Source organism: Herpailurus yagouaroundi, unplaced genomic scaffold (genome assembly GCF_014898765.1).
Source record: "Herpailurus yagouaroundi ecotype Mexico unplaced genomic scaffold, PumYag 100, whole genome shotgun sequence".
Classification (NCBI taxonomy): Eukaryota; Metazoa; Chordata; class Mammalia; order Carnivora; family Felidae; genus Herpailurus; species Herpailurus yagouaroundi.
The window spans coordinates 66463213-66489752 of record NW_024412391.1 but is presented as its reverse complement, the minus strand read 5'-3'; the positions used below and the strand labels follow the sequence as shown (position 1 = coordinate 66489752).

General features: G+C 37.4%; 1 protein-coding gene across 9 annotated transcripts in view; it reads left to right on the top strand.

Annotated features, from left to right (window-relative positions):
- Positions 1–26540, top strand: part of CDK14 (cyclin dependent kinase 14) — a 633016-nt gene that overhangs the window by 271949 nt on the left and 334527 nt on the right. For all 9 annotated transcript variants that reach the window (XM_040471560.1, XM_040471565.1, XM_040471562.1 and 6 more), the window contains one exon: positions 11514–11608. In XM_040471560.1, coding sequence (XP_040327494.1) covers positions 11514–11608 — 95 coding nt within the window. The remainder of the gene's footprint in view (positions 1–11513; positions 11609–26540) is intronic.

The following is a 26540-nucleotide window of genomic DNA, read 5'->3' as shown; positions in this document are numbered from 1 at the left end:
CAGAGTATCAGGGACCTTCCCATCAGTGACGGAGCTCACTCAGCCAGGCCCAGGCGAACTTGGGTCGCCTTGCTGATTAGAGGCAGGATGAAGGATTTCAAGGCCTTGTCCAGGCCTAGGAACAGTTCACTGAGTTTTGTCATGGGAAGGTTGGAGGTCATTGCCTGCCAGAAGGTTAACTGATGCTGTGGGACTGTGCACTTGCTACTGAATTAAGCTGTGATTCGAAATTTTTATAGCTTTGACTATGTTATTCAGTCAAATCAAGTAGTGGTATGTTTGAAATTTCAATTCAGGGGATATTCAAGGGTAAGAATAACCAAAATTCATATTCATTTTTTTACAGTCTTTCCTTTCTTCTTCTGTGCTCATATTCATTTTTTTACAGTCTTTCCTTTCTTCTTCCTTCTGTGCTCATCATCAGTTTATAGTATTTCTATTATATTTGCTTCTCAAAGCACTGGTTCTGATGCGATGCTTATTGCAAGAATTTTACACAAAACCTTATTCTTTCACAGATTTCAAAAATTGTTGTGGGATTGAAAGGTCCATATAATGATGACTTTATCAACATTTGATTTATATTAAAAAGCTTTATGAGTTGACGTTTTTATTTTTTTTAACTGAACAGGAAAAAATACATATCAAAATACCATCAAATTTTCAGAATAAAGAATTCTCTCTACTTCTAGCCCAAAACCTTTATGTTTCAGTGGCATCTATTTCAGCATGTGTGTGTGTGTGTGTGTGTGTGTGTGTGTGTGTGAAAGAGAGAGAGAGAGTGAGAGAGAAAAATAGATACTAACTAGGTATACAAACTGTCTTGCTGTTTCTTTTGATTTGCCTGTGGAACAGTGAGTTGATTGCAGTGAAACTAAGTGCATAAACACATGCATAGGCATGTGCACGCACACACACACACACACACACACACACCATAAACATGCTACCCATTCCTCCATATCAGAACCATAGCACAGTGATGTTTAAGCTTGATGCATAAGCATTGAATAGAAAGCTGGGTCAAAATATAGAATGCAGGCTTCACAGGGATAGGAGTTTTGTCTGTGTTTCTCCTGTGTCTATTGATTGGCACACAGTAGATATTAAATAAATATCTCTTGGATGATTCTTAGGTCCCATCCTCCATTGATTTGGATTTGGTAGCTGTGGGATAGAGCCTAATGAATTTGCCTCAATAGCAGTTGATGTGGGTCATTGAATCATTGAAGGACCACCACACTTTTAGAAACATCCCACGATGGGCCTGTAGCAGTGGCTCTGGTCATACAAACAGCCTAATTCCTAACGAAGGGTGGTTGAGTCCATTGTGTCTGGAAATAAGCTGCAACATTACCCCACTTTGTGAAGGAATCTGACTGTGTTCCACCCTTTGAGTGGTATCTTGCAAACTCGAGTGTCCTATGTGCTGACCCCTATGTACTGGGGCTTGAAGCCATGGCAAAGAAAATATTTTCTTACTTTAGACTTCTGTTTATTTTTGTGAACTATATAAGAGCTGTTCACATATTTTCTTTTCTTTTTTTTTTTTTCAACGTTTATTTATTTTTGCGACAGAAAGAGACAGAGCATGAACGGGGGAGGGGCAGAGAGAGAGGGAGACACAGAATCGGAAACAGGCTCCAGGCTCTGAGCCATCAGCCCAGAGCCCGACGCGGGGCTCGAACTCCCAGACCGCGAGATCGTGACCTGGCTGAAGTCGGACGCTTAACCGACTGCGCCACCCAGGCGCCCCTCACATATTTTCATTTAAGGAGAGGTTAAGTCTAGTCACATAGTGATAGCTATTATGATATCAATATTTGTTCTTCTTAACCAGGAGACATAAAGTGGCCCAACCACATATCTTTTTTTATTGCATACTTTGTGGTATTCTTACTGACTATACATGTAGCCCACATGTAATAAAGTATAAAGTAGTTCAAATACAGCAAACCACCTAATAGCTTGTAAACTTAGTTGTTACAGCCAGATGGAAACCAGCTCTTCTGTTAAGTCTTCCAGAAACCCTCAGCTCCTGCATTGTCTCTTTTCTGCCTTAAGATGGTAGTACGTGGAGCATGACCGCCACTATTCCCAAACCTGTCACTTAGCAAGATTTGTTTCTGTAGAAGTTACTACCAAGATGTTTACATCTGAGAAAACCACACGTCTGCTTTCACGTACTTTCACATACATGTGTGGATCTTTCTAGTGGCAAATAGGAACAAGATGAGCTAGAGCATGGAAAGGCAGCTGGTGGGTCATTTACAGGTTCATCTGGGAGTAATTGGAGACAAGAAAACGAGGAATCTTTTTTGGTGAGTATGTTAATCTTCATTCAGGGGTATAGTCTTTAGACAAGAAACAGTTTTAACAGTTTGGATTATCATGTGATATGCGAACAAATTGGAGGCTGGTATGGGGCCTGCAGTGTTCCAAGATAGGAAAACGGACCCTAATAATGCAAGGATTTACACCAATACCCTAGTGAGGAGGGATTAGTAATGAGGAGGGATTCATAGTGCGGAATCACATTGCACTAATGATTCATTAATGTAGTTGTATTGTAGTTGCATATTAACTGTGTAGTTAAGCATCTGTATGCCATTTTTAGTGCAATGGCAATGCTCTGTAGCCAATCCACTTGTAATAAAGAACTTTTCAAGATCTCTTTTTTACTCTAAAAAGAGTATATCTGTCTCATCAACAATTCAAATGATATAGAAAGGTACATGTAGAAAATGAAATTGTTTCTGTATTCCTCCCTTCAGCTGTAACCATAGTTTGATAAGCAGAGACTTTTTTCTTTTTTCCTATGCAGAGTGGGTTCTTAGCCATTTGGTGGCAGATTAATTGATTTGAAAGTTTGCAGTGGTAAAAGTAACAATGCATTTGTGGAAAAGTTAAAATTGTTTTGAGCCAGGTAAACTCTTAGGTTGAACCATGTGAAATTGCTGTGTTAGTAGGTCAAAAATGTCAAATATTGGCAGTTTTATGTGGTTCAGCTATACTTTTAGAGGAATCTGTTCTTTGAAGTGATTTAGTAAACATTCGATGTGGATGTGAGGCTGCAGTGTGAAAATAGCCCCCCACTGACTGCTCTTTGCCAGTAGTCAAGTGGTGGTAAAGACATATTGATGGCAAGGGGGAATGGTGGAGTCTGTCATTTCTAGTATCGTGCTTCAGGTTTGTGATGGTGGGGAAATTAGGAGTAGAGCAAAGCAGAAGGAATATGCAGTGTGCTTGAATTTCGTTCTGTCCCCAAATAGAAAAACTTAGTTCTGGAGCAAGTAAAAACAGTAGACTTTTTGATGGATAGGAAACAATTTATGTGATATTTATAAAGTATTCCTAATGTGTTGTATTACCTTTCCGTGTTTGGATGATACCGGTGGTCAAGAAACAGGTCTCCAAATCTGGAATGTAATTTTAGCTAAATTAAGTTTGTGTGGTATCACATTTTGACTTTGTGTTTTGGGTTTTCCATGACCTCTTTTCCCCATAACAGAGTTGACTCTCAGTATATGTGTGTGTATAAAAGTATAAAAAGCAAAAAATGGAATCAAAGATACAGTTCCATTTTTTAACTTAATTCTTTTACTTTTTCATTTGTTAGTTTATGAGTGTGTGTGTGTGTGTGTGTGTGTGTGTGTGTGTGTGTGTATTTTTCATATTAGAACATCATTAGAGGAAAGGTCTGGAACTAGGTAAAACCATACTATTTCCCCTGCTATGTAGCTGACCTAGCCAGCATACCCTGCAAAACTGTGCACAAGTTAACCTGGGAGCTGCATATCTGTTCCTTTCTCTGGCTAGATCATCTGGTCTTCTGAGACACAGTTACACAAGCAATCTTGTCTTTTCTCTGCATGTATTGCTTTATTTTTTGTTTCTTTGTGTTTTTTTTTCCACTCTTCACCCTGGAGATTTTCCCACTCAGAATATTTCAGCTATGAAAATATTTAGAATGCACTGGCAAGTAACATCTCACTGAAAGTAAGTAGTCTTATTATTTCTAGTATAAAGTGAATTTCAGCAGCCCACAGAGCTATCTAGCTGTGAGCTTAAAGAAAAAAGTTCATGTCTATTTTAGTTGTAGCTTGAGATATGGTTGGCTCCTTGGGTTTAATTAGTAGCAATTTTTGTCTTTTAGAAACGTCAGGTTCTCCATCTACCCCTCTGGAAAATAACACATTTTAAAAAAAGAGAGAGGGAAATGTGAATATACTATTTCTTTCCAGAGGCTAAAGGGGGAGTGAGAAAGGATAGGTTGTGTTTGTTTGTGGTCTTTCCTTTCCTGGTAGGGTATCAAATAATGATCTACAAAACATATATTAAAGAAGGGTTTTGTCCTTTTCTCCATTAACATTGCTTTTTAAAATAGCCACTATAGTGGGAGCTCGAAGAAATGAACATACTCTGAACTCTTCTATTAAATCAGAATTTATTTAATCATGATAAATCAGAATACAGGTGATATTTATCTCTTCCAAGTCAGAGTGGAAATTGAAGAGGTTTATTCTCTCAAAGTGGGAGGTGAAGGTTTCAATATGGCTGATAAGCGGGTATCCGAATCCTGCTAACCAGACTCAGGGAGGCTCCTTGTGTCCTTTTTCCTACTGGGATATTGTCAGAGGCACAATTATTTTTATAAGCAGCAGTGTTTTTCTGTTTTTGTATTGTTTCAACATCACACTCTTTAAACCGTTGTTAGAATTTTGCCCTCAGCCCTAAATTACAAGTCTTGTACATCAGGTACAATTGAACTGTTTCAAACCTCACTGATGAAATGAATTTAAAATGTTGCCATATGTTTAAAATTTGTGGAGAAACCAAGCATGCTGGAATTACTAACACTAACGTTACGGGATTTGTTTGTCAGCAAACGATGGGAAAATAACATGTGGTATACCCGTGATATTATTAGGATTACATGGGGTATTATTTTGACAGTGTTTGTCTTGAAAAGGGAGACATATTGGTTTTAGAACTTGTAGGTGCTAATCACTGGTCTGACTTGGCAGCCCAGGAGACTCACTTGCCTTGATAACAGCAGGAATTACAGTTTCTGGCAACTCGCTGGGAGCAGTGGCTGCTGCATTGGCAGCCTCAGAGCTAGTCAGGTCTGTCACCTTCCCTGATGTTGATAGATATCATAGACTGGTTTCTGCCCTTCAATGCTGTTTGTCTGCCATCAGCTATGAAATTAGTGGCTCTATCCTTTTTTAAATGCAAATTAGCTATGTAAATCCAAAAAGAAAGAGGATTTGCTTTCAAATACAGATATTGGTACTTATTTAAGTGATAGTGTACTTTAAAAGTGTATATAAATGTATTTAGAAATCTAAAATCTGTAGGGCACCTGGGCGTTTCAGTCAGTTAAGCATCTGACTTCCACTCAGGTAGAAGTTTGTGTGTTTGGGCCCGCGTCAGGCTGCTGGAGCCTGAAGCCTGCTTTGGATTCTGTGTCTTCCTCTCTCTCTGCCCTTCCCCCATTCACACTCTGTCTCTCTCTCTGTCTCTGTCTCTCTCTCTCTCTCTCTCTCTCTCTCAAAAATAATAAATACACATTAAAAAAAGAGAAATCTAAAATGTGTAATAATTGAGACTTATTAAAAAGAAATGTAGAGACTTTGAGTCTTCATGTAGAAGTGGTCAAAAATATATGAAACATGACATGACTCTTTTATTAGTCACTGTCAGGAGGAAAAAAAACGTTTTTTTCCCTCAAGATGAATGATGGCAGGAATTCAGTTTTACTGAAATTGTGGGGGAAATGCTATGGGAAATGACGAGTGTGGAGACATTACTTTGAGAAATGAGCAACAATTTAGGTGTAAGTGGTGAGAGAAAGGCAGTAAGTAATATGGTAGAGGTGCATGGAGGGGTGGTTAAAAAAAAATCCTAAGGCAAAGAATCCTCAAGGCATGGGATTCTTAATTTAGTGGAAATTTCAGTACCTTTCTGGAGTTGTTGCTGATAAGGATGGATCATTATTGAATTTGACAAGCTAAGAGAATAAGTTGAAAAATGAAATTGGACAAGGTTGTACAGATCCTGTTGTATGATGTGTTTACAAAACTTGCCTCACAAAGCCAGGTTCCTTTCAGGCAACATGTTTTCTTTAAGTCCTTGATTCATTTCACATGTATGCATTCTGCACTGGATAGGTATGAAGTACCATATCTGACCATCATTTTCAAATACCCTCTTGTGGTTTGAAATATTGATCTCTGAGGATCAATCAGCCTCAGAGGACTAGTGCAGGGGCAAGTGTCCTTTTTAAAATGAGCAAATGTGAAATTGGCCCCCAGATTAATATCTGAAAGCTAGCTATTTAATAAAGTTTTAATTGTTAAAGGCTGATGAGCTAATTGAATAATTAAAGATTATAAATTACTGAAATTAATAATACAAAACTATCGTAAGTCTATATAATAGTTGTTCCTTCACTGTTCATGTGTTCCTTCACTGTGATTTTATTGTTGTAATTATTTTCTCAGGTGTGCTAATTTACAAAACTCAGGTAGAATAAATTTGTAGATGTTATTTCTATAAGGTTTATTTTCAGTATTTATTATGAGGGAGAGAGAGTGTATGCAAGCACACACACGAGCTGGGGAGAGGAAGAGAGAGAGGGAGAGAGAGAACCCCAAGCAGGCTCCATGCTCAGTGCATAGCCGGTCTTGGGGCATGATCCCACGATCCTGGGATCATGACCTGAGCCAATATCAAGAGTAGTACACTTAACCGACTAAGCCACCCAGGCGCCCCAAGGTTTTTAGCGTGTAAAGCTAACCTGCCCATGGAGGACACATGTGAGAGGAGAAAGGTCTTTCCATGGCAGCTTGGACTTCTCTGGTCTTGGTCTACATGCTGCTGCTACTAACCCAGTTTCAGAGGGAACACACCTCTTGTTGTCTTCCAGTGTTGGAACCAGCCACACGAGTTAATTCTCTGTCTAAATGGCCTTCTTTGGACCAAATATATGGTTATTCAAGTTTATCTTGGGATTAACGATGTATTATATGGTCCTGAAACAGTTTTGCATGGAGAAATCTATAGAAATTCATAGCGATAACAATAGCTCTCATAACTGCTCGCATTCATTGAGGTCATCCTAGAACTTGGTCTGTATGCCGTCTCTGCCATTCAGGGAGATGCCTACTGCAGCCCGTTTTGTATGGTGATTACATCTCTAAAATATCATTTTTCTTCTGAATAAAATAGTAAATACTCCAGACTTGCTTTTTTTAAGTATGTTAGAACATGGGTACATCTCTTTATTTTTATTTTTTAATAGACTTTATTATTTTTTTAATGTTTATTTATTTATTTTGAGAGAGAGAGAGAGAGAGAGAGAGAGAGAGAGAGAGAGAGAGAGAGAGAAATAGAGCCTGAGCAAGGGAGGGGCAGGGAGATTTGGAGAGAGAGAATCCTAAGCAGGCTCTGCACTGTCAGTGCAGAACCAGATGTGGGGATACAACTCATGAGCCGTAAGATCATGACCTGAGCCTAAACCAAGAGTCAGACACTTAACCAACTGAGCCACCCAGGTACCCCAATAGACTTTATTTATTTAAAAATTTTTTTTTTAATTTTAATTTTAGTTTTTGAGAGAGAGTGACAGAGACAGAGTGTGAGCAGGGGAGGGGTGGAGAGAGTGGAATACACAGAAATCTGAAGCAGGCTCTAGGTTCTAAGCTGTAAGCACAGAGCCTGATGCAGGGCTTGAACTCAACAGACTATGAGATCATGACCAGAGTCCATGGCCTGAGCTGAAGTCAGATGCTTAACCGACTGAACCACCCAGGTGCCCCTAGACTTTATTTTTTTAATACAGGTTTAGGTTCACAGCAAAATTGAATGGCAAGTGCAGAGAGTTCTCATATAACTCCTGCCCACCACCACTTACCTCTTCCCCACTGCTTCCCCTATGCCTCCCCTGATATCAACATCTCTCACCAGAACGGTACATTCATTACATCTGATGAACCTACACTAACACGTCATTATCACCCAAAGTCCAAGGTTTAAATTAGGATTTATGCTTAGTGTTAGAAATCTTTTTTAAAAGATGTGGTTTTGCAGTATTATTGGGTATCAAGAATTTATCCAGGGGCCACCAGTGTCAGGAACTAGGTTCTTAATAAATTCTTGATGAATAAATGAATGATTACAAGTTCTTGACAGAACACATGCAAAATATTTTTTTTTGTTTTTCTCTTCAGTTTGTATACCAAAAACAGAAATTGAAGATTAATTAAAATAATAATGATAGAGGGAAACTCCTGTTCTTGGAGTATCGTGCTCGAATGGTCACTGATCTAGGGGGAAATAATTCTGTTTATTTCTGGTCTTACTGAGGGATGAAAAAGAGTTTATCCTTAAATTAATACTTGTGCTTATAGTATATAAAATTCTCATATACCTACTTAATAGGGGTTTTGGTTATTTGATAAGATTGGTTACTTCCATGGTGCATTATTACGTGCATATTTTTTTCCCTGTCTTCCATGGTTCTTTTATTCTTAACAGGGTTTGAAAGATGTGAGACTAAATCCACTTATTATTTAATTAATAAGTAATGTCTTGTAAATATTTCATGTCTTTTTACTCTGCAGTTCCATTTTTCACGATTCATTATAGGGAGATAATTCTAAAGGAATATATATATATATATATATATATATATATATATGTGTGTGTGTATATATATATATATATAAAACCCGGTTATGTCCTTTGTGGTATTATTTATAAAAAGGGAAACCTAAAGGTATTCATTTATTTGTGGTAAGCAGTGTTGCAGTGAGTCTGATTATGGGGGGAGTGGAGTTGTCTCATTCCCTTTTTTAATTAAAAAAAAAAAAGAGGAGCCTTGTGTGGAGGAAGGAATGGAATTTAAGAGGTAGAATCAGCTATTCCTTGCCCAGATCTTAATTGACAACAGTGTTAGCCAGTCTTCTCTGAATTTTTGGAAGGGTAGATATCAAAGGGCCTTGTGTTGAAAATGAGTGTTACAAAAAAAAAAAAAAAAGAAAGAAAAAAATGAGTGTTATCTGTTAATAGACTGAGATCTGGGGCTAGTGCTGGTCGTATAGTAAAAGGAAGATAAATCGAAGGAGGAGGAGCTGCCAGATGGTAGCAGACTCTTTCAAGGAATATTCAAAGTGTGTGTGTGTGTGTGTGTGTGTGTGTGTGTGTGTGTGTGTGTGTCCCCACTGGGGAACCTAAATGAATGACAATCAGTAAATTTATTGAGTTGCTACTATGTATCAGGCTTTCATCTTGGACATGAAGTTTAGAGGACAGTGAATGATGGCTGCCTAGTCTTGAATCCTTCCACTCCCACTTCTCCAAAAGTTATAAATCCAACAGAGAGACCAAATAAAAGTGCACATGACCCACATCTTTAAAAACATTAGGAGATGCCACAAGTCTGTGGTTGCAGAATGGGACAAGGGAAGCTTTAGACAGGTTTAAGAGACTGTGAAAAAGAATAGAGGGATGTGGAGAGCTGAGATGAAAGCACAGACAGAATCAGTCTGGAAAGAGAAAACTGGGTCTCCATGTAGTTCACAGCAATGACTATAGAAAAGATCAAAACAGAATGGGATTGGAACTGGCAGGCATTGGAAAGTATTGCCTATGGGAGAGATTCATATATATAGCAAAAGGGTAGTGCCCCTTGAAGACATGGCAGTGAAAGTAAAGAAGGAAAGACAAGGGAGAAATTAAGGATCCTATAGAAATGAAAAAGAAACAAAACACCCCAAACTCTGTCCCTTTCTCCCACCTGTACCATCCGTATAACTACATAGCAGAGAGAAGAGAGGACTCTCAAACTAAGAGCACAGCACTTTGGATGAATAGAAATAGATCAAATACATGTGTATAAAACTGCTGTAAAAACTCAGAAAATATAAAACAATGCATTTCAGCTCATAAAAATGCTTTTCAAAAAACAACCATAGGGGCTCTTGGGCAAGTCAGTTGGTTAAGTGTCCAACTCTTGATTTTGGCTCAAGTCATGATCTTAGGGTTTTGGGATTATGGGCTCTGCATTGAGCTGCACGCTGAGCCTGCTTAAGATTCTCTCTCCCTCTCCCTCTCCCTTTCCCTCTCCCTCACTCCTCTGCCCCTCTCCCCCACTCACGTGCTCGCGCGCTCTCTCTCTCTCTCAAATAAAAAAAAAAGCCATAAATTAAAGAAAACTGTACACAATATGGTAATCTAAATTAAATTTTCTCATTCAGGCTCTTGGGTGTATGAAACCTAAAAATCCTACCTTGAATTGGTAATATAAAAGCTCAGAAGAAAAATGTACAAAAACCAAAATGAAATGAAGTAAGTTAATTGAACTCCCAGGAAATATAGAAGAAAAGTCAAATTGGAAATGAAGTGTAAATTACATGATGTCCAAGGGAAAATAGATTCAAATGTCAGGTGACTAATATTTACATTAGATATAAATGGCCTAAATATCACTTAAAAGAGATTGGCAAAATGGATTTAAATTTTTTTAACATTTATTTATTTTTGAGAGACAGAAACAGCATGAGTGGGGGAGGAGCAGAGAGAGAGTTTGGGTGACACAGAATCTTAAGCAGGCTCCAGGCTCTGAGCTGTCAGCACAGAGCCCCACATGGGGCTTGAACTCACAGACTGCAAAATCATGACCTCAGCTGAAGTCAGATATTTAACCGACTGAGCCACTCAGGCACCCCATGACAGAATGGATTTAAAAAACACATGGCCCAATGATATGTTGTCTATAAAACACTTATATATTCAAATATAATGATTTTGGTAGGTTAAAAGATGTAAACAGATACACCATCAAAAGTAAGCTGAAGTGGTTATATTAATATCTGACAAAACAGGCCCAGAGGTAAGAAAATTACCAAAGACAAAGAGAGACATTATATGTGGATATAGGAGCCAGTTCACAAAGAAAACATAGCAATTCCAAATGTGTATCTAGTAAACACCAGAGCTTCAAAATACACAAAGCAAAAACTGGCAGAATTCAAATGAGAAATTGACAAATCCCCAGTTACAATTCTCTTAGTCACTAATAGAACCATTATGCAGAAAATAGCAAGTGTATAGAAGAATTCAAGGACATGATCAACCAACAGAATCTAATTGGCATTTATAGAACTTTGCACCCAAGTTCAGCAGAATATATATTCTCTATACATCTGGCATGTATACCAAGATCAAGCATATCCTTATAATAAAACAAACCTTAACAAATTTCAAACAATTGAAATCATACCAAGTATGTCCTCTGCTTATAGTAGATTCTACCTAGAGGTTATTAACAAATAACAAGTGAAATAATTGGGGGATCTTCATCTAAATGAAAACCCTGTTTCTCTGTCCTTGATTCTGAATAGTTTTCGGCTTGGGAAATGGAAAAATAGATATTGATATGGAAAAATGATGATGAAATATATCAGTTGATTGTTATGCATTGTCTCTTTTTCTATTTTGTTTTACAGCCTCTCTGTTAAAAGGACTAAAACATGCTAACATAGTGCTGCTTCATGACATCATCCACACCAAGGAGACGCTGACACTTGTGTTTGAATATGTGGTGAGTAAAATAAGAATTCAGATTTTACAAATATAAATAAAATTCTTGTAATATTATCATAGAGTTTCTTATTTAGGTTGCTATATACTGAAGTGAGTATTTCATCCAGTAACTTTGCATAGTTTTGAAAAATCCAGAAAAATGTTAAGATATATTATTTATAGATATAGATATATATTTATAAGCATAAATATATAATGGATATATTCTCTCTTTATAACCTGTTGTTACTTTGATGTGCTGTAATTTTTTGGTTTATCAAATAGGATTAAACAGCACAGTAGTGATCATCCCATCAAAGGAAGTTCACAGACAATTTATTTTTCCTTTGGACTTATAACCTGGTTTCTCAGAAGCATCCTTATTAAGGTTGTGGTTTTTTTTATTGTTGTTGTTTTCATGGAGGAAAGCCTGATACTTACAATTTAGACTTCATAGTTTTCTCCCTTAGTTGGTATTTCAGCTATTAATTAAAACTTCCAATTTGCATAGCACACAATGTAATGATCTTATTGTGCTGAGAGTATTACTGCTGGAAGACTTGGACTTGAACTCATAATTAATCTTTCTCCATTTCTCTTAGAAAAACATATGGTATTTATGTAGCACCACTTCAGCATTTAACTGTGGAATCATGAAATGTAACCATGATAATTAACATCCCAATTTTCACAGATGGATCTGAGAACATGTAATTTATAAGATACAAATGACATCGGTGGAGACTTTTATTGAGAAGAGTAGCTGTTGGTATTGTGAATGTATTAGTATCCCATTTTGTAATTACCACACTACTTTTTTAAAAATTTGAAATAGTTTCCTTTTTTTAAAATATATAATAGAATGCATATTTGCAGCATTTTTATCTTGCTAATGTCTGCCTGTGTCTGTTTATCATTTGAAAATTGTTGTCTTATGAAGAAGCCATTTCTCTTCTCTATTTACATATAAATGATAGATACATTTGAATAATATGGTAATGCGACTACAAGGACGCTAAAGCTGAGCAGTTGAATATATTACATGCTACCAAGAATGGATGCAGATTCACACATCAATGCAAATATAATTTCTTTTGTTTAATCAGTGATTTTGGAGTCAATAACATATTCAGTTGGTTTAGAATTGGAATTTTTGTTCCTGTTTTCCAGTAGGTCTAGTTGCAATATTGCAATTAAATCTAGATTTTTCTTAGTATACTTGACTAACTTTTATATTTTATGGAAAATAGATTTCAAAAATGTACTTATTCCCTCCTCCAAAATTAGATAATTAAGCTAAAAGGAATAAAAGTAGTTTTGCCTCCAAAATCATTTACATTAATAGAGAAACTAACAGAAATAATATGAAAATATGTCCTCCAAATCTTAAAAGAAAACTATATATATTTGTGAGGCTAAAAATGTGCGTTTCAGATCACATGTCATTTGATGATTTTCTATTCTGTGGACATTGCCACCTGAAAGAAATTCACTGTCCTGAAATATTTGCTAATTGATTAAGGCTGACTTTTAAACATGTCCTGCAGTATTTGCTAACTGATTAAGACTGACTTTTAAACAATCACTCTTCTTTGTGTGAGGGAAATTTTCCCTGGTCCCAATTCTTTTGGAGCATCCCTGGTCAATCAACCACATAGTATAGTGTGGACATATACGGTACTTTTCAAGCAACATTTTTCTTCCTGACTTCTCTGGGGGAGATAAGCTTAACCTGTTCACTTTCAGAGAATAGGGCAAGTATGTGTCATTTATGGTTTAGGACTGCCCTGCCTTGCCTCTGCTTGGTTCCCCACTCCACCATTTCCTCACTTCCCCATTGTCCTTTGCCTTCTTCCTTTCCTTTCTTTGTCTTTTTCTGCTTTCATCTCCTATCCTTTGGCTTTCTTGGGTGAAGTACTTTTTGTTGCTACAGCTGAAGTTTGTTTGGGCTTTGTTTATTTTAAGTAGAATGTTTCAATGGATCTCTGAAATCAGACTTGGGGTAGGGGTGGGGAAGAGCTCCAGGCTGTAGAAATATCTTACAGGAGTCTTCCCAATTAGAGTGGAGGAGATGTCGATTCCTTGGCAGCTTTGGTCTGAGTATGTGGCAAGTATCCAGTATAAAAATAACTCCCTTGAATATTTCCTACAGGTTTTATTTTTTATACTGTTTTTGTTGTTGTTGTTGGTTGTTGTTTATACACATACTGATATCTCAAGGAAGATTAAAGCTAGTACATATTTTAATGGATTAATCAGATTGCTTTCCTCACAGTATCTAGCAGAAATAAATTCTGCTCTTTTCTGGTGTGTTTCATAGCAGTAGAAAGGCATAGTAATTTCAAAGCATGAAATGCCTTGGGAATTAGAGCAGATCTAGGTGAGGGATGTAGGCTAGGAAACAGGAGGGCACTAAGGGCCTGGGATGATGAGTGATAGATCAGAAAGGGAGGTGAAAGAATATTTCAGACAATTATGACCACAATACTAAAAATCAGCAACTAAAATTTATTGAGTTCTAGGCCAAGCATTGTGCTGGGGGTTTTACATTCATTATCATTTTTGTATTCTCAACAGCCTCATGGAACTATGAATATCAGCACTTTACAAAGGAGAAAACTAAGGATTAGGGAGATTAGGTACTTTTCCAGGATCTTGTAGCATGCATGTAAAACAGACTCAGACCCATATTATTCTGATTCCCAATTGTAATGTTGTATCTCCTATTTATTTTTACAACTTTACTTAGATTGAGCTTTTGGTCAGAGGAGGAAAAGAAGAAATTTTCTTTTTCTTTCCACCACCCTCCCTTATCCTGCTCTTAAGATCCTGAGGGCAGTTAAATCCTAAATACAGATAAACTGCTTTGTTGTTTAAATGACTTTTATGGACTGGTCAAAAGCCTAGTTATTTAAGATTTTATTTTAATTATGAAATGTTTTAAGTTTCCATAAAACAAACTTACACGGGTGCCTGGGTGGCTTAGTTGGTTAAGGGTCTGACTCTTGGTCTTGACTCAGGTCATGATCTCACAGTTGTGGGTTCAAGTGCCATATTGGGTTCTATGTTCACAGTGCAAAGCCTGCTTGGCATTTCTTTTTCTCCCTCTCTCTCTGCTCCTCCCCAGCTCTCTCTCTCTCTGTCTCTCTCTGTCTCAAAAAATAAATAAACATTAAAAATAGTTTAAAAAGCAAACTTATAAATTATAGTATTGCCCTTAAAACACTTGTGCGCGCGCGCACACACACACACGCGCGCGCGCGCGCGCACACACACACACACACACACACACACACACAGAACCTTGTTATTTAGCAAGCCCTAAAATCAATACCAAACATTTTAATGTATACTTTCCTAAACTTAGTAATACTACCGTATTTAAAAATTGTTAACTTCAAAGTTGTTTTTCTAAAAAGTGTTGATTTTATACTTCCATGTAATTAATAGTACCTTTTTTTTTGAGGAAGAGAAATGAAGAAGTTAAACTGTGTAAGAAAAATCCATATACTATGACCATTGAAACCCTAGATATGAAAGAAAGGAAAAATTATTTAAGATTAACTAGGTACTATTGGATTTTTTCTTTGGATTTTAGTTAAGTGTTCAAGGTTTTTTTTTAAGATTCTTATGTAATTTGAGTTCCACGAAGTGGAAGATTCTTATTTATGATAGTGTACAAACTGTGTACATGTATTTCTGTTCTTTGCTTTAAAAGAGAACTCAAAGCCTAGCTACTTTGTGTTATTCCCATGAATGATATTCTAGGTTACACAAAAGCCTGGCTTGGGGGCCAGAATAACGGAATAAATGATGAGCTGTTAGTGATGTGAACGAATACTGGAAGAAATGACTTTGGAGGTCATTATGAAAACTGTTAAGTGGATAATAAGATATTGCTAGTGTAGGCTGTCTCTTATGTACTGTGGAAAGCTCCTAAAATGTCCAAAATTTAGATTCTTATACACTTTCAAAATGTGTAGATATAATCTGTGAGCTGCAAGGTTGGAAACATCCTGGGAAACATGCTGCTCAATTTGCCCATGTCTCAGTCAAGTAGCACATGGACCCCGGTAATGTGTGCTGTTTTGAGTACTACCTTCATGTCATTGTTGTCAAATGTGAAAGAGCATTTTCACCAAGGAATGACTCAGTTAGCTTGAAAAATATATCTTATTATACAGTTGTGTAAGACATTATTATAGCTCTCTTTCTTCCTACATGCATTAGAAGGTTGGAAGAGAATTACTATAGAAAATAGTGAAAGTGCAAACAATTTTTTTCTACTTAAATAGAAAGTTAAGCAACTGCGGTCTGTCCCTCCTTCTCTCCCACCCTCCTTCCCTCCCTTCTTCCTCCCTTCCTCCCTCCCTGTTTCTTTCTTTCTTTCTTTCTTTCTTTCTTTCTTTCTTTCTTTCTTTCTTTCTTTTTCCTTCCTTCCTTCCTTCCTTCCTTCCTTCCTTCCTTCCTTCCTTCCTTCCCTCCTTTCCCAAATACAAGTGCCACATTAACCTATTTAACACTATGCTGAAAATTTTATTTTTTTTATTAACAAAATTTTTTTACATTTATTTATTTTTGAGAGACAGAGCACAAGTTGGGGAGGGGCAGAGAGAGAGAAGGAGACACAGAATCCGAAGTAGGCTCCAGGCTCTGAGCTATCAGCACAGAGCCCCGCACAGGGCTCAAACTCACAAACCGCGAGATCATGACCTGAGCTGAAGTCGGACGCTCAACCGACTGAGCCACCCAGGCACCCCCATGCTGAACATTTTAAAACAGATTCCATCAGTGGAAATACGAATATTAATAATACATGTGATCATGTAAATATGTATTACTATTAAAGTGCATAACTGTTCTGTTGTGGTTTTTATAACATGAGATCAAAGTGTGTGTAGCAGAACTCTTCATTGCCTATTTATTATATATAAGAAGAAAAGCAACAAACATTATATTCATTGGAACAATCAATTATTTTTTTTTGCTGTGCTGTAAAACTAGTAAAATACTCAAAACTAATGTGTAACATTATGTAAAAACAATCTATATTACACATGAAAAAAGCTGTCTCCAAAAATTATGTAAAGTGATTGATGTATCATCAAAATTCACACAAGTTATTCTTATAGTACTTTTATTCTACAAAATACTCTCTTATACATGTTATTCTATGAGATTCCATCTTTAGCCCTTTAAGATACCTAAATCACATATTGTTATTACTCAGTTTTGGCTTTTTGTTACCCAGTTTTTTATTGATGAGGAAAAATAATGCTTAGAAACTTTCAAGTAAAATCACTCAGGTAAGTTATAAGGGTAAAAGCTAAGGCTTCTGTGCCAAGACCCTTGTTATCCCATCTCATCTTGTAGATAGCTGGTGTTAGGATAAAGAACCATCTTCACATTTTTATATGATGGTCTGAGATGTGGGTGATGTTCAAATATGGGAATGGCAGCTGAGAGTTACGTTCTGTCTTTCCCCCCTGCCACACAATTTACCTCATTATTTGGTTTCTCTACCTCATACATTTTGATTTCTAAATCTATGAGGAATGCTTTAATTTGCATGATTTTAAACCACATCTGTTCTCAAAAACTGTAGCTCTCCCTCACTGTTCTGGTTTCCAGATTAAACTATCTTGGGGCAGTTGAATATGTTTCTGCTTCCTATGAGCTAAAATACATGTGCACATGTGCATGCACGTACAACTTTAAATGGGAGTATTTAGGGGAGGCCTTGCTGAGAAGGTGAGAAGTATTTACGGACAAAATCTGAAGGAGATATAGGAGGAACACACATGTATTTGAGGCAAGTGGTTGAATTCAGGATCTGTTTTCAAGGATGAGCCGATAGAATTTGATGTGGTATTTGAGAGATGAAGAGCAGTCAGGAATGACCCCAGGGATCTGGACTTGGGCAGCTCTAATTGTGGAGCTGCTGTGAGGAAAGATGGGACAGACTGCAGAAGGAGCAGTGTGGGGAAGAACACAGCTCACATTCAAACAGGTTGACATGTGTATGGCATATGCAAGTGAACATGTCACAAGGCAGTTGGGTGCATGAGTCTGGAATTTTGGAAAGAGATTCAGGGTAGAAATTTGGAAGTTGCCCGGGCTGTAGATATTATTTGACAAGGTGATTGTATGGGATCACCGAGCATGGTGACTGTTTCCCTAGTGACCCTAAGTGAACCATGTCTTTGTACACTCACACCCTTGTGCAATCCTTACCCCTTAATCTAGACTGGGCTTGTGGCTTGCTCTAGCCAATAAAGCAATATGGTGGAAGTGACACTGTGCCAGTTGTAGTCCTGACAGCTTCTCTTTTGTGCTCTGGAGCAAACTGACCAGCCGTGTTAGAATTCCAGTTGTCCTGCTGAAGAGGCTAGATGGAGAGCCAGAGGCTCTGGATGGTGTGGAAGAAAACTGAGAACCTGAAACACAGTGTGAAGTTAGGCTCTAGGTACAAGACTCTAACCAAGCCATTTGCCCAGCCAGCCTAGCTGCTGGCTGCCAGATCTGTGATTGAAGAAGCCATTTGGGGAGTGGGAGGGGGCCGTATTCCAGGCTCACAAGTATCACATGGTGATTGTCCCTGCTATGCCTTTTCTGAATTTGCAACCCAAGAATTGTGAGAAATGGTAAGATGGTTGTTGTTTTAAGCCATTAAGTTTAGGGTTAGTTTGTTGTATATACTCAGTAATTAAAACACCGTATGCATGAATGAGCAGAGAAAGTGGAAGAGAATCTTATGGACTGAATACTGGGACATTCTACCATTAAGGGTCATAATGATGAAGAACTATCAACGAAAGGATACTGAAAAGAAAACACCAGTAAGAAAGGAAACTATTCATGAACTCAGATAAAGCTGTTTCATCTGAGACTGAACGCAAGAGCAGAGCAGGGGCTGCCTCTCCAGTGCCTAGCAGCGTGTCTGGTGATAGGTACTTAGCAAATGTTTTTAATATGAATGAGTGAGTGACGTTTGAAGCGGGAAGAACAAAAGATTATAATAGTTTCACCAGTTAAGGCAGACAACTGAGAGAAAGCAGAACTACTAATTCATGTTTCAAAATATTTCTTTATTAAGAAAATGTTTTTCTTTATTTTTCTTTACTTTATCTATATTCCATCTTCAGTTTCCATCTAGAGTCTTTTTTTTTTGTCTCTCAAAGCAAATATTCTTCCAAGCAGAAGACTTAGAGCAAATCTAACTCCATAGCAATGAGAGCGGGCCTCAGACAATGGGATAGTCAGAAACCACCTAGTTGTGTCAGAGGAATTAAAGGGTCTGGCTGCTCTGAACAAATGTACCAGTCAGAGTTCTCTCTTGCAAGCAACAGAAATTCTCTTTGGCTGAATTAAACAGAAAAGTTATTGAGAGGCTCTCATGTGGCTGACAGACCTGCTGGGAAGAATTTAAAAATCAGCAGGAGCAGTGAGAAGCTGGATAGCCAGACCAGAGCCAAAACCATGCTAGGGGACTGTTGCCACTAGGAATGTTGACTCCAGACATGGTCTCTTATTTCACTGTCCTGACTGTCCTGGGTAACTGGATGTTATTACCTCTGCTGACGATGACAAAACAGCATGGGTATTCTCCCTGATTCTATGGGTTGTTAGCTCTTACTGCTGAGTTAGAGTTGGTTGTGTTTGGTTAAGAGACACTAGGTCTCATGTCCATGTTTTGACTGCACACGCCCCTCAGAGAGTGGCTTTTGCAACAGCAGCTGGGCCTTGCCTTCCACCAAAAGCCATAAAGCAGGGGATCTTCCAACATAGGTAATACATTCGTGTACAGAAGACACTTCACTCCCGTGCTCTTTCCAATACCCTCTCCCCAAAAAACACCTCATGAACATCCACTAGAATAAGCTTATGATGTAGTCCTGGATAAATTGCATCTAGAATGTGAAAAGAATCACAGGTGGTGTATTCATAGAACTATTGTGTATAATCTTTGAACAATCAAGAATGAAGGTGGTTTTTAACAGGTGGTGGGGAACTAAGCTCTTGAATCTATAGAGGTGTAAGCACCCTATAGAGCATTAATGAAATTCAAAACTAGATTTTTGGACATTAAAGTCTAATAATCTTCATTCCCTTTTAGTAAGTAGCAGTGTTATTTCCTGATTTCAGTAAAGCTTGTGGCAAGGACTCATGACATCCTTAGAATAAAATTGAAATCCAGATGTTAAAAGATTATTATTCTTTCAGTTTATTACTGGATAAACAACTTCACCCAAAGCCTATTGATTAATGAATTGACATCGGGGTGGAGAAAAGTTTATGAGGGTATGCTGGAGGGCACTTTCTTTGACCTTGTTCTGTTTGAAATTTTTATTAATGACTCAGATGAAGACATGGTGATGATGTGCTTGACCTATTTGTGGGTTTCATAGCTGGGAGCCATAATTAACACTTGGGGTGATGGAATCAGGGGTCAAAACAGAATCTGACAAAAGAATCTGACAAAATGATGAGTAGAAACTACAGTCTCAATTGCTGTAGGATAAGTAAAACAATGTTTTTGGTTAAAAAACAATAAACAAGCCCAAGCTAATATGGAAAAACAGGATGGAGGAAAGTTAACTTCAAAATAGTTCATATGAAAAAGACTAGTAATTTCTTTGCCTCAGCGAAGGGAAGCAAACAGGAGCATGCACCTAGGATGGCAGGCGGTCTGTGAACCATGTATATCACCAGTTATGGTGCCAGGAAGACTTATTCTGGAGGATTTAGGCATACTAGAGAGTAGAAGAAAGGTAATGTGTGTATTCCAGACAGGATAGGAAAGCCAAGTATGAGAATTCTGGGGAGGCTAGTCTTGGCTTAATCCTGGGAAAGATTTGCTAATGTTTTGTGTTACTCGTAAGTTAACTTCAGTGTCTCAAAGTGTAATGAATGTCTTACCACTAAAAGTATTCAAATAGAGGGTAGGGGGGTCCATATCAGAAATACTGTAGGAAGGGTTCCTAACCTGTACGCTATATAGGGCAATTGAAATAACGTAATTTAGGTATGTTATTTCATGTTGTCCCAACCAAAACCATGAAGTAAGTAGAAGGTGTCTCCATTTTGCAGATGAGGAATTTCATGCTAAGATGTCAGATACTCCATGTATGCCCTTTCGAGTGACTACATAATACCATCTCCTGTGTGAAGTGTGAATCCAAGTGGCTTAAACTTTATATAGCAAAGGATTGACCAAGTTTTTGCAACTGTTATGTGAACTCATTTCATTTGGCATAATTTTTGGAAGGAGAAACACAACTTGTTATGAGCATTCACTTATTCATTCATTCATTCATTCGTTCATTCCTTCATTCATTTTTCTCCTCCAACATGTAAGAACTGTCTTCCAGGGGTTATCCTTGAGCTCTAGAGATACAAATATATATCCGTTGCTTTTAATGAGGCTGAAGTCTTGTCAAGGACTGTGATCTTAGGCTAGATAGTGTCTGTGTGCCATTTGGGTAATAAGTTGCTGTCACAGATCTTCCTGTATTGTGGGACTGGAACACATTTGTGTTTTAGGGAAAACAGTAAGAAAACCAAATTTGACTCATGGACTTTTCTTTATGGAAGAATTTCAAGAATGTTTTAGTTTCATGTATGGAGAACTGGTTATGCAGTGTCATACTGTGATCTTATATTCCGAAGAGGGGTGAGTTGTCATTCAGATCTGAGCAGCGAACATGAACAGATGTAAACATTGTGGATGACTGAACATGCAGGCGGTGTAAGATAGAAGAATTCTGAAGCATAAGGATGAACTAAAGAAAGGAAAACGAAACAAGCTTGCTTTCAATCAGTGCTCCGTTAAAAACTTCTCATTTTGTCTAATTGGTAGGACAAAGTCAATTAACTTCTTTTCTGTCCTTTACCCTAATGGCTTTTTCTCATGTCACAAAGAATCCCGATCTTTTTGAGTCATTTTCCACTATGTTTTTTCACTATCATGTTGGGTGCTGGGATTTTAGTTTATTTTTTCAGTTGATATCATACCTCTCTTCTCTGTGTTCTAGTTTTATTTCATATCGTTGCCATCCATATTAGAAGTCCTAATCATAGTTTAGTATTTTAATTTGCACGATTTAAGATGGAAGTGTATGCGGTCTAGAATTGTTGCTATAGTAAAAGCCTGGTTATCCACAAGAACATATAGTTATGAGTACCTTTCCATAGATGTGACTGCTTTTATGAGAACTCACTTCGCGTCTATGGGCTTTTTAATTTTTTAAAGAGTACACTGAAAAAGAGACTTTACTGTTGGAAGGAGAGCATAGGGAAAGTAAGAACAGAAATAAAAAGAGAATTCCTTTGAAAAGGAAAGAACGTATTTTGCATATTACTTTTTTGGATTTTTTTTCCTCACAGGAATTACTTCAGTTTTTCTTAAGAAAACAATAATCTTGAAAAAACTGAACATGTTTCGGGGGGCAGGCGGAGGCAGGAGACTGATGCATTAGATGTAATAAGACTGACAATAATCGTCGACTCAGAGAGAGTAGAGTAACATTCCAGCTAAGGTACTGAAGTTGCCATCTGATGAAGGTACCCAAGATCAATAATTCCAGTTACCTTCACATTATGTTTGATTAGAACATGAAGTAGTTGAAGAAAAAATTATTAGCAAATTTATCTCTCAGTGAGAAAATATACATTATTTTATATCATTCAATATGAAGTGTCTGCAGCTTCTCACTAGTGTTCAGGATCAGTAATTTGATAAATACATTGCAATATAATCACCGCTTAGGATTTTCTCCTCATTTTATTTTGTTGGTGTTGTTGCTGCCATTATTTCTTGCATTTCAAGAATATTTAATTAACATCATATAATGCTTTAATCTAATATGTGTTTTGTGCTTTGTTAAAGGGGGTGAAATCCACTCCAGGTTTGAATCATTATTTTTGTTGATGTGACTACTGTTTTTATGTGAGTTATACATCATATGCATATAAAGAGTCAATTAGTTTCATGGTTTACTATAAAAAACAGCAGTTTTTACTTTCCAGTCTTTTAGGTGATCCTTGTGGATTTTCCTCTGAAAATCTAGTAAGACTTTCTTTTATTACCACCTCTTGTTATTCACCTTTTGGCATCATCCATTGACTCCTACAGTGGAAAACCTGAACTTAGTGGGTTGTTTTTTTTTTTCATTATTCCATTTTCAACAAGTGAACCCATCTGTCTTGCTGTTCTCCCATCATCTTATGCTTCCAGTGTAGGGCCATTATAATTTTGATAAGATCAGAAGTTTGTCATTTACATTATTATGCCAATATAATTTTTTTTTATTATTTTAGAGAAAGAGTGAGAGAGCATGAAGAGGGGAGAGGGGCAGAGGGAGAGAGAGAGAGAAAGAATCCCCAAGTAGGCTTCATGCTCAGCATGGAGGCTGATGCAGGGCTCAATCCCATGACCCTGGGATCATGACCTGAGCCAAAATCAAGAGTCGGATGCCCAACCGATTGAGCCACCCAGGCACCCCAGTATAAATCTTGTTTGTAGCTGAGGCATGTAGGCTTCCCTGAAATTAATAATAATTTCCCATTTTTCATTTCTGCCATCAATTTAAGACCTTTTCAAGTCTTGCCTGGTGCATCTCTCTTCTCTGGTTTTTTGGGATGCCCTACCACTCTCTTCTGGGGTGGAGATGTTTCACCCTCCATCTCATGTTGTTTTATTTTGTGAGAACACAGTTTCTAATAGCTTCCTGGACAAGAGTGTGTGGAAGATTTGTGTTTTTTGTTTTGTTTGTTTTGTTTTGTTTTTTTGAGATGTTGCATTTCTGAAAATGTCTTTATTCTGCACTCATGTTTGATTGACATTTTGACTAGATACAGAATTCTTAGTTGGAAATAATTTCATTAGAATTTCAATACAGTTGCTTTATTGTTGCCTAATTTTCACTATTTCTGTTAAAACAGTTTTCTTTATTTGCAGTGTTCTAAAGTTTCATAACGAAGTAAAAAAATAGACCAGCATACAACTTTTAATTTGCACCTTTTCAATCTGGAAACATGTCTTTACATTCCTCTCTTTCTCCTATTTCTTTTTCTTCTTCTTTTTCTTCTTCTTTTTCTTCTTCTTCTTCTTCTTCTTCTTCTTCTTCTTTAGTTTTTTACAGTTTTATTTAGAAATAATTCACGTAACAGAATTCACTCTTTTACAGTGTGTATAATTCGTTTGCTTTCAGTATATTCACAGATTTTGGGACCATCATTACGATCTAATTTTAGAAAATTTTATCAACCTACCCAGAAGCCCCCTACCCATTAGCAGTCCCTTTGAAATCTCTACCTTTCCAACCCCTGGAAAACACTAATCTACTTCATGTCTCTTTGGGTTTTCCTGGACATTTCATATAAATGGAATCCTTCATATGTGACTTTCTGTGATAGGCTTCTTTCACTTAGCATAATGTTTTGATGCTCATCTGTTTTAGCATGTATCAGTACTTCATTCTTTTTTATGTAATATTCCATGATGTGAATGTACCACATTAATCATCTGATGACTCTGTATGTTTTTATAAAACTGTCCAGCTATTTTTCAAAGTGGATACCCTATCTTACAATCTGACCAGCAGGGTTTGGGGGTTCCAGTTTTCCCACAACCTCAACAATACTTGGTATTGTCTTTCTTATTACAAGTGGATATTTGGTGGTTTCTTATTGTCATTTTCTTTGAATTTCCCTCCCAAATAATGACAGTGAGCTTTTTTTAGTGCACATATGTCTTTCCGTTTCAAGAAATTATCGTAAATTATTTTGTTATGATTTGCCCCTTCATTTTCTCTTTCTTCTTTGGGTCTTTCATTATTTAACTGTTGAACTTCCTGTGTTGCTCTTCTAATTTTCTTGTCTTTTCTTTCCTATTTTCTAATTATTTTTCTTTCAGCCAAGCTTTAAGGGACATTTTCTCACCTTAGTATTTCATCTGTGCTGTTGAGGGTTTTAAATTTTAATATTATTTCTAAGATAGCTTTCTGTTCTCAGAATATTCCATTTTGTAATATCCTTATCTTGTTTCAAGGTGGCAGTATCTTTTCTTACCTCCTGAAAATATTAATAATAGCCTTTTTAAAAAAATTTTTTAATGTTTATTTATTTTTGAGACAGAGACACAGCACGAACGGGGGAGGGTCAGAGAGAGAGGGAGACAAAGAATCTGAAACAGGCTCTAGGCTCTGAGCTGTCAGCACAGAGCCCGACGCAGGGCTCGAACTCACGGACCGCGAGATCATGACCTGAGCCGAAGTCGGACATGTAACCGACTGAGCCACCCAGGCACCCCAATAATAGCCTTTTTAAGCTTTCCTAACAGTATTTTCTCTGTTTCTACCAAGCTATTACTATTTTTCTTTCACTTTGTTCTGGTCTCTGTCTTCAATATGAGAAGCTTTGGTTTGATAGCTGGTGACGCTTGGCTGTCTGGTCATAATTAAAGGTGGTACAGTGGGGTGCCTGGGTGGTTCAGTAGGTTGTGCATCTGACTCTTGATTTCGGCTCAGGTCATGATTGCATGGTCGTGGGACTGAGCCCCGTGTTGGGCTCCATGCTGAGCATGGAACTTGCTTAAAATTCTCTCTCTCTCCCTGCTCTTGCTCTCTCTAAAATAAAATAAATTAAATTAAAAATTAAAAAAAATAAAGGTGGTACAGTAACAGTCTTAAAGATGGGAGCTTCATGTGTGTGGGTGGCTGGTTCCCCATTCATTTCACTGTAGGAACTGACTAAGCCCTGTTGTTGTGAAATCTTTGATATTAGTATGAATCTTTCCTGCAGTGCTGAAAGATTCCCACTGAAGATTCTTCTGAACTCCTGCCTGGAGGAGAGAGGCCTAGCTGCCAATGTTCTGGAAGCAGAGTGGGGTATAGGACCTTACGTGATTTTCCTGTTTCAGGATGGTATCCCTGTCCTTAACTCGTTGTGTTTTCCAGTTTAGACACTTTGTTTTACCCTCTCTAGGATTGAGAGAGGCAGTTTTATACATAAGCCAAGTGGGAAGGGGATCTAAAGATTAAAAAACTACTGGAAAGACTTTCAGCCAACCAGTCTTTCACATTGTAGACCTCCATGTATAGACCTTCCACTCATTCCCACATCCTGGTGCCACTAACCCCTGAGCCTTTTGGTTGTTCTGTTGTACAGATAGGGCTGCTTCTAGGGTTTTGCCTCTGCCAGTTTAATAAATAATCTGTTTGTTTGTTTGTTTGTTTGTGTTTTTCTATGCTAAATATGCTACCATCTGTTTTGGAGCTTTTGAAATTTGGTGTGGGATTCAAGAGGGTACAAAGGAGGTGTGTGTGTGTTCAGTTTTCCATCTTTACCTGGGAATCTCATAAGTTCTTACTAAGTTTAAATATGAGCAAATGTGTTCAAGCTTGTCGTTGTGTAAATCACTGTGTAATTAAATTTCTTTCACATTGATGTTTGCAAAGCATATAAATCTTCACTATTTATCAATTGTCAGAGTTTATCAAATGTGACAAGGCTAGTGGTAGAAGTGAAGATATTTGAATTAACTGTTATTAGATTATTGTCCTATCAGTAAAATTTTAGGCACATGAGCAGTGTGTAAAGTGCGAGTATTCCTTTATTAGGATGTCCTGTCTTGACCGAAAGTATTTTTCCTTGTTAATTGGTCAGTCATTATTTTGTTTGTTCGTTTTTTGTTATAATTTGTTATGATGATCGTGGATGTTGATATACTATATAAGTATACATTCGTGCATTTGATAATATTTTATTTTTTTATTTTTTTTAACATTTATTCATTTTTTGAGAGACAGAGACAGAGCAAGAGTGGGGGGAGGGGCAAAGAGAGAGGGAGACACAGAATCTTAAGCAAGCTGCAGGCTCTGAACTGACAGAACAGAGCCTGATGCAGGGCTTGAACTCACAAACCGTGAGATCATGACTTGAGCCAAAGT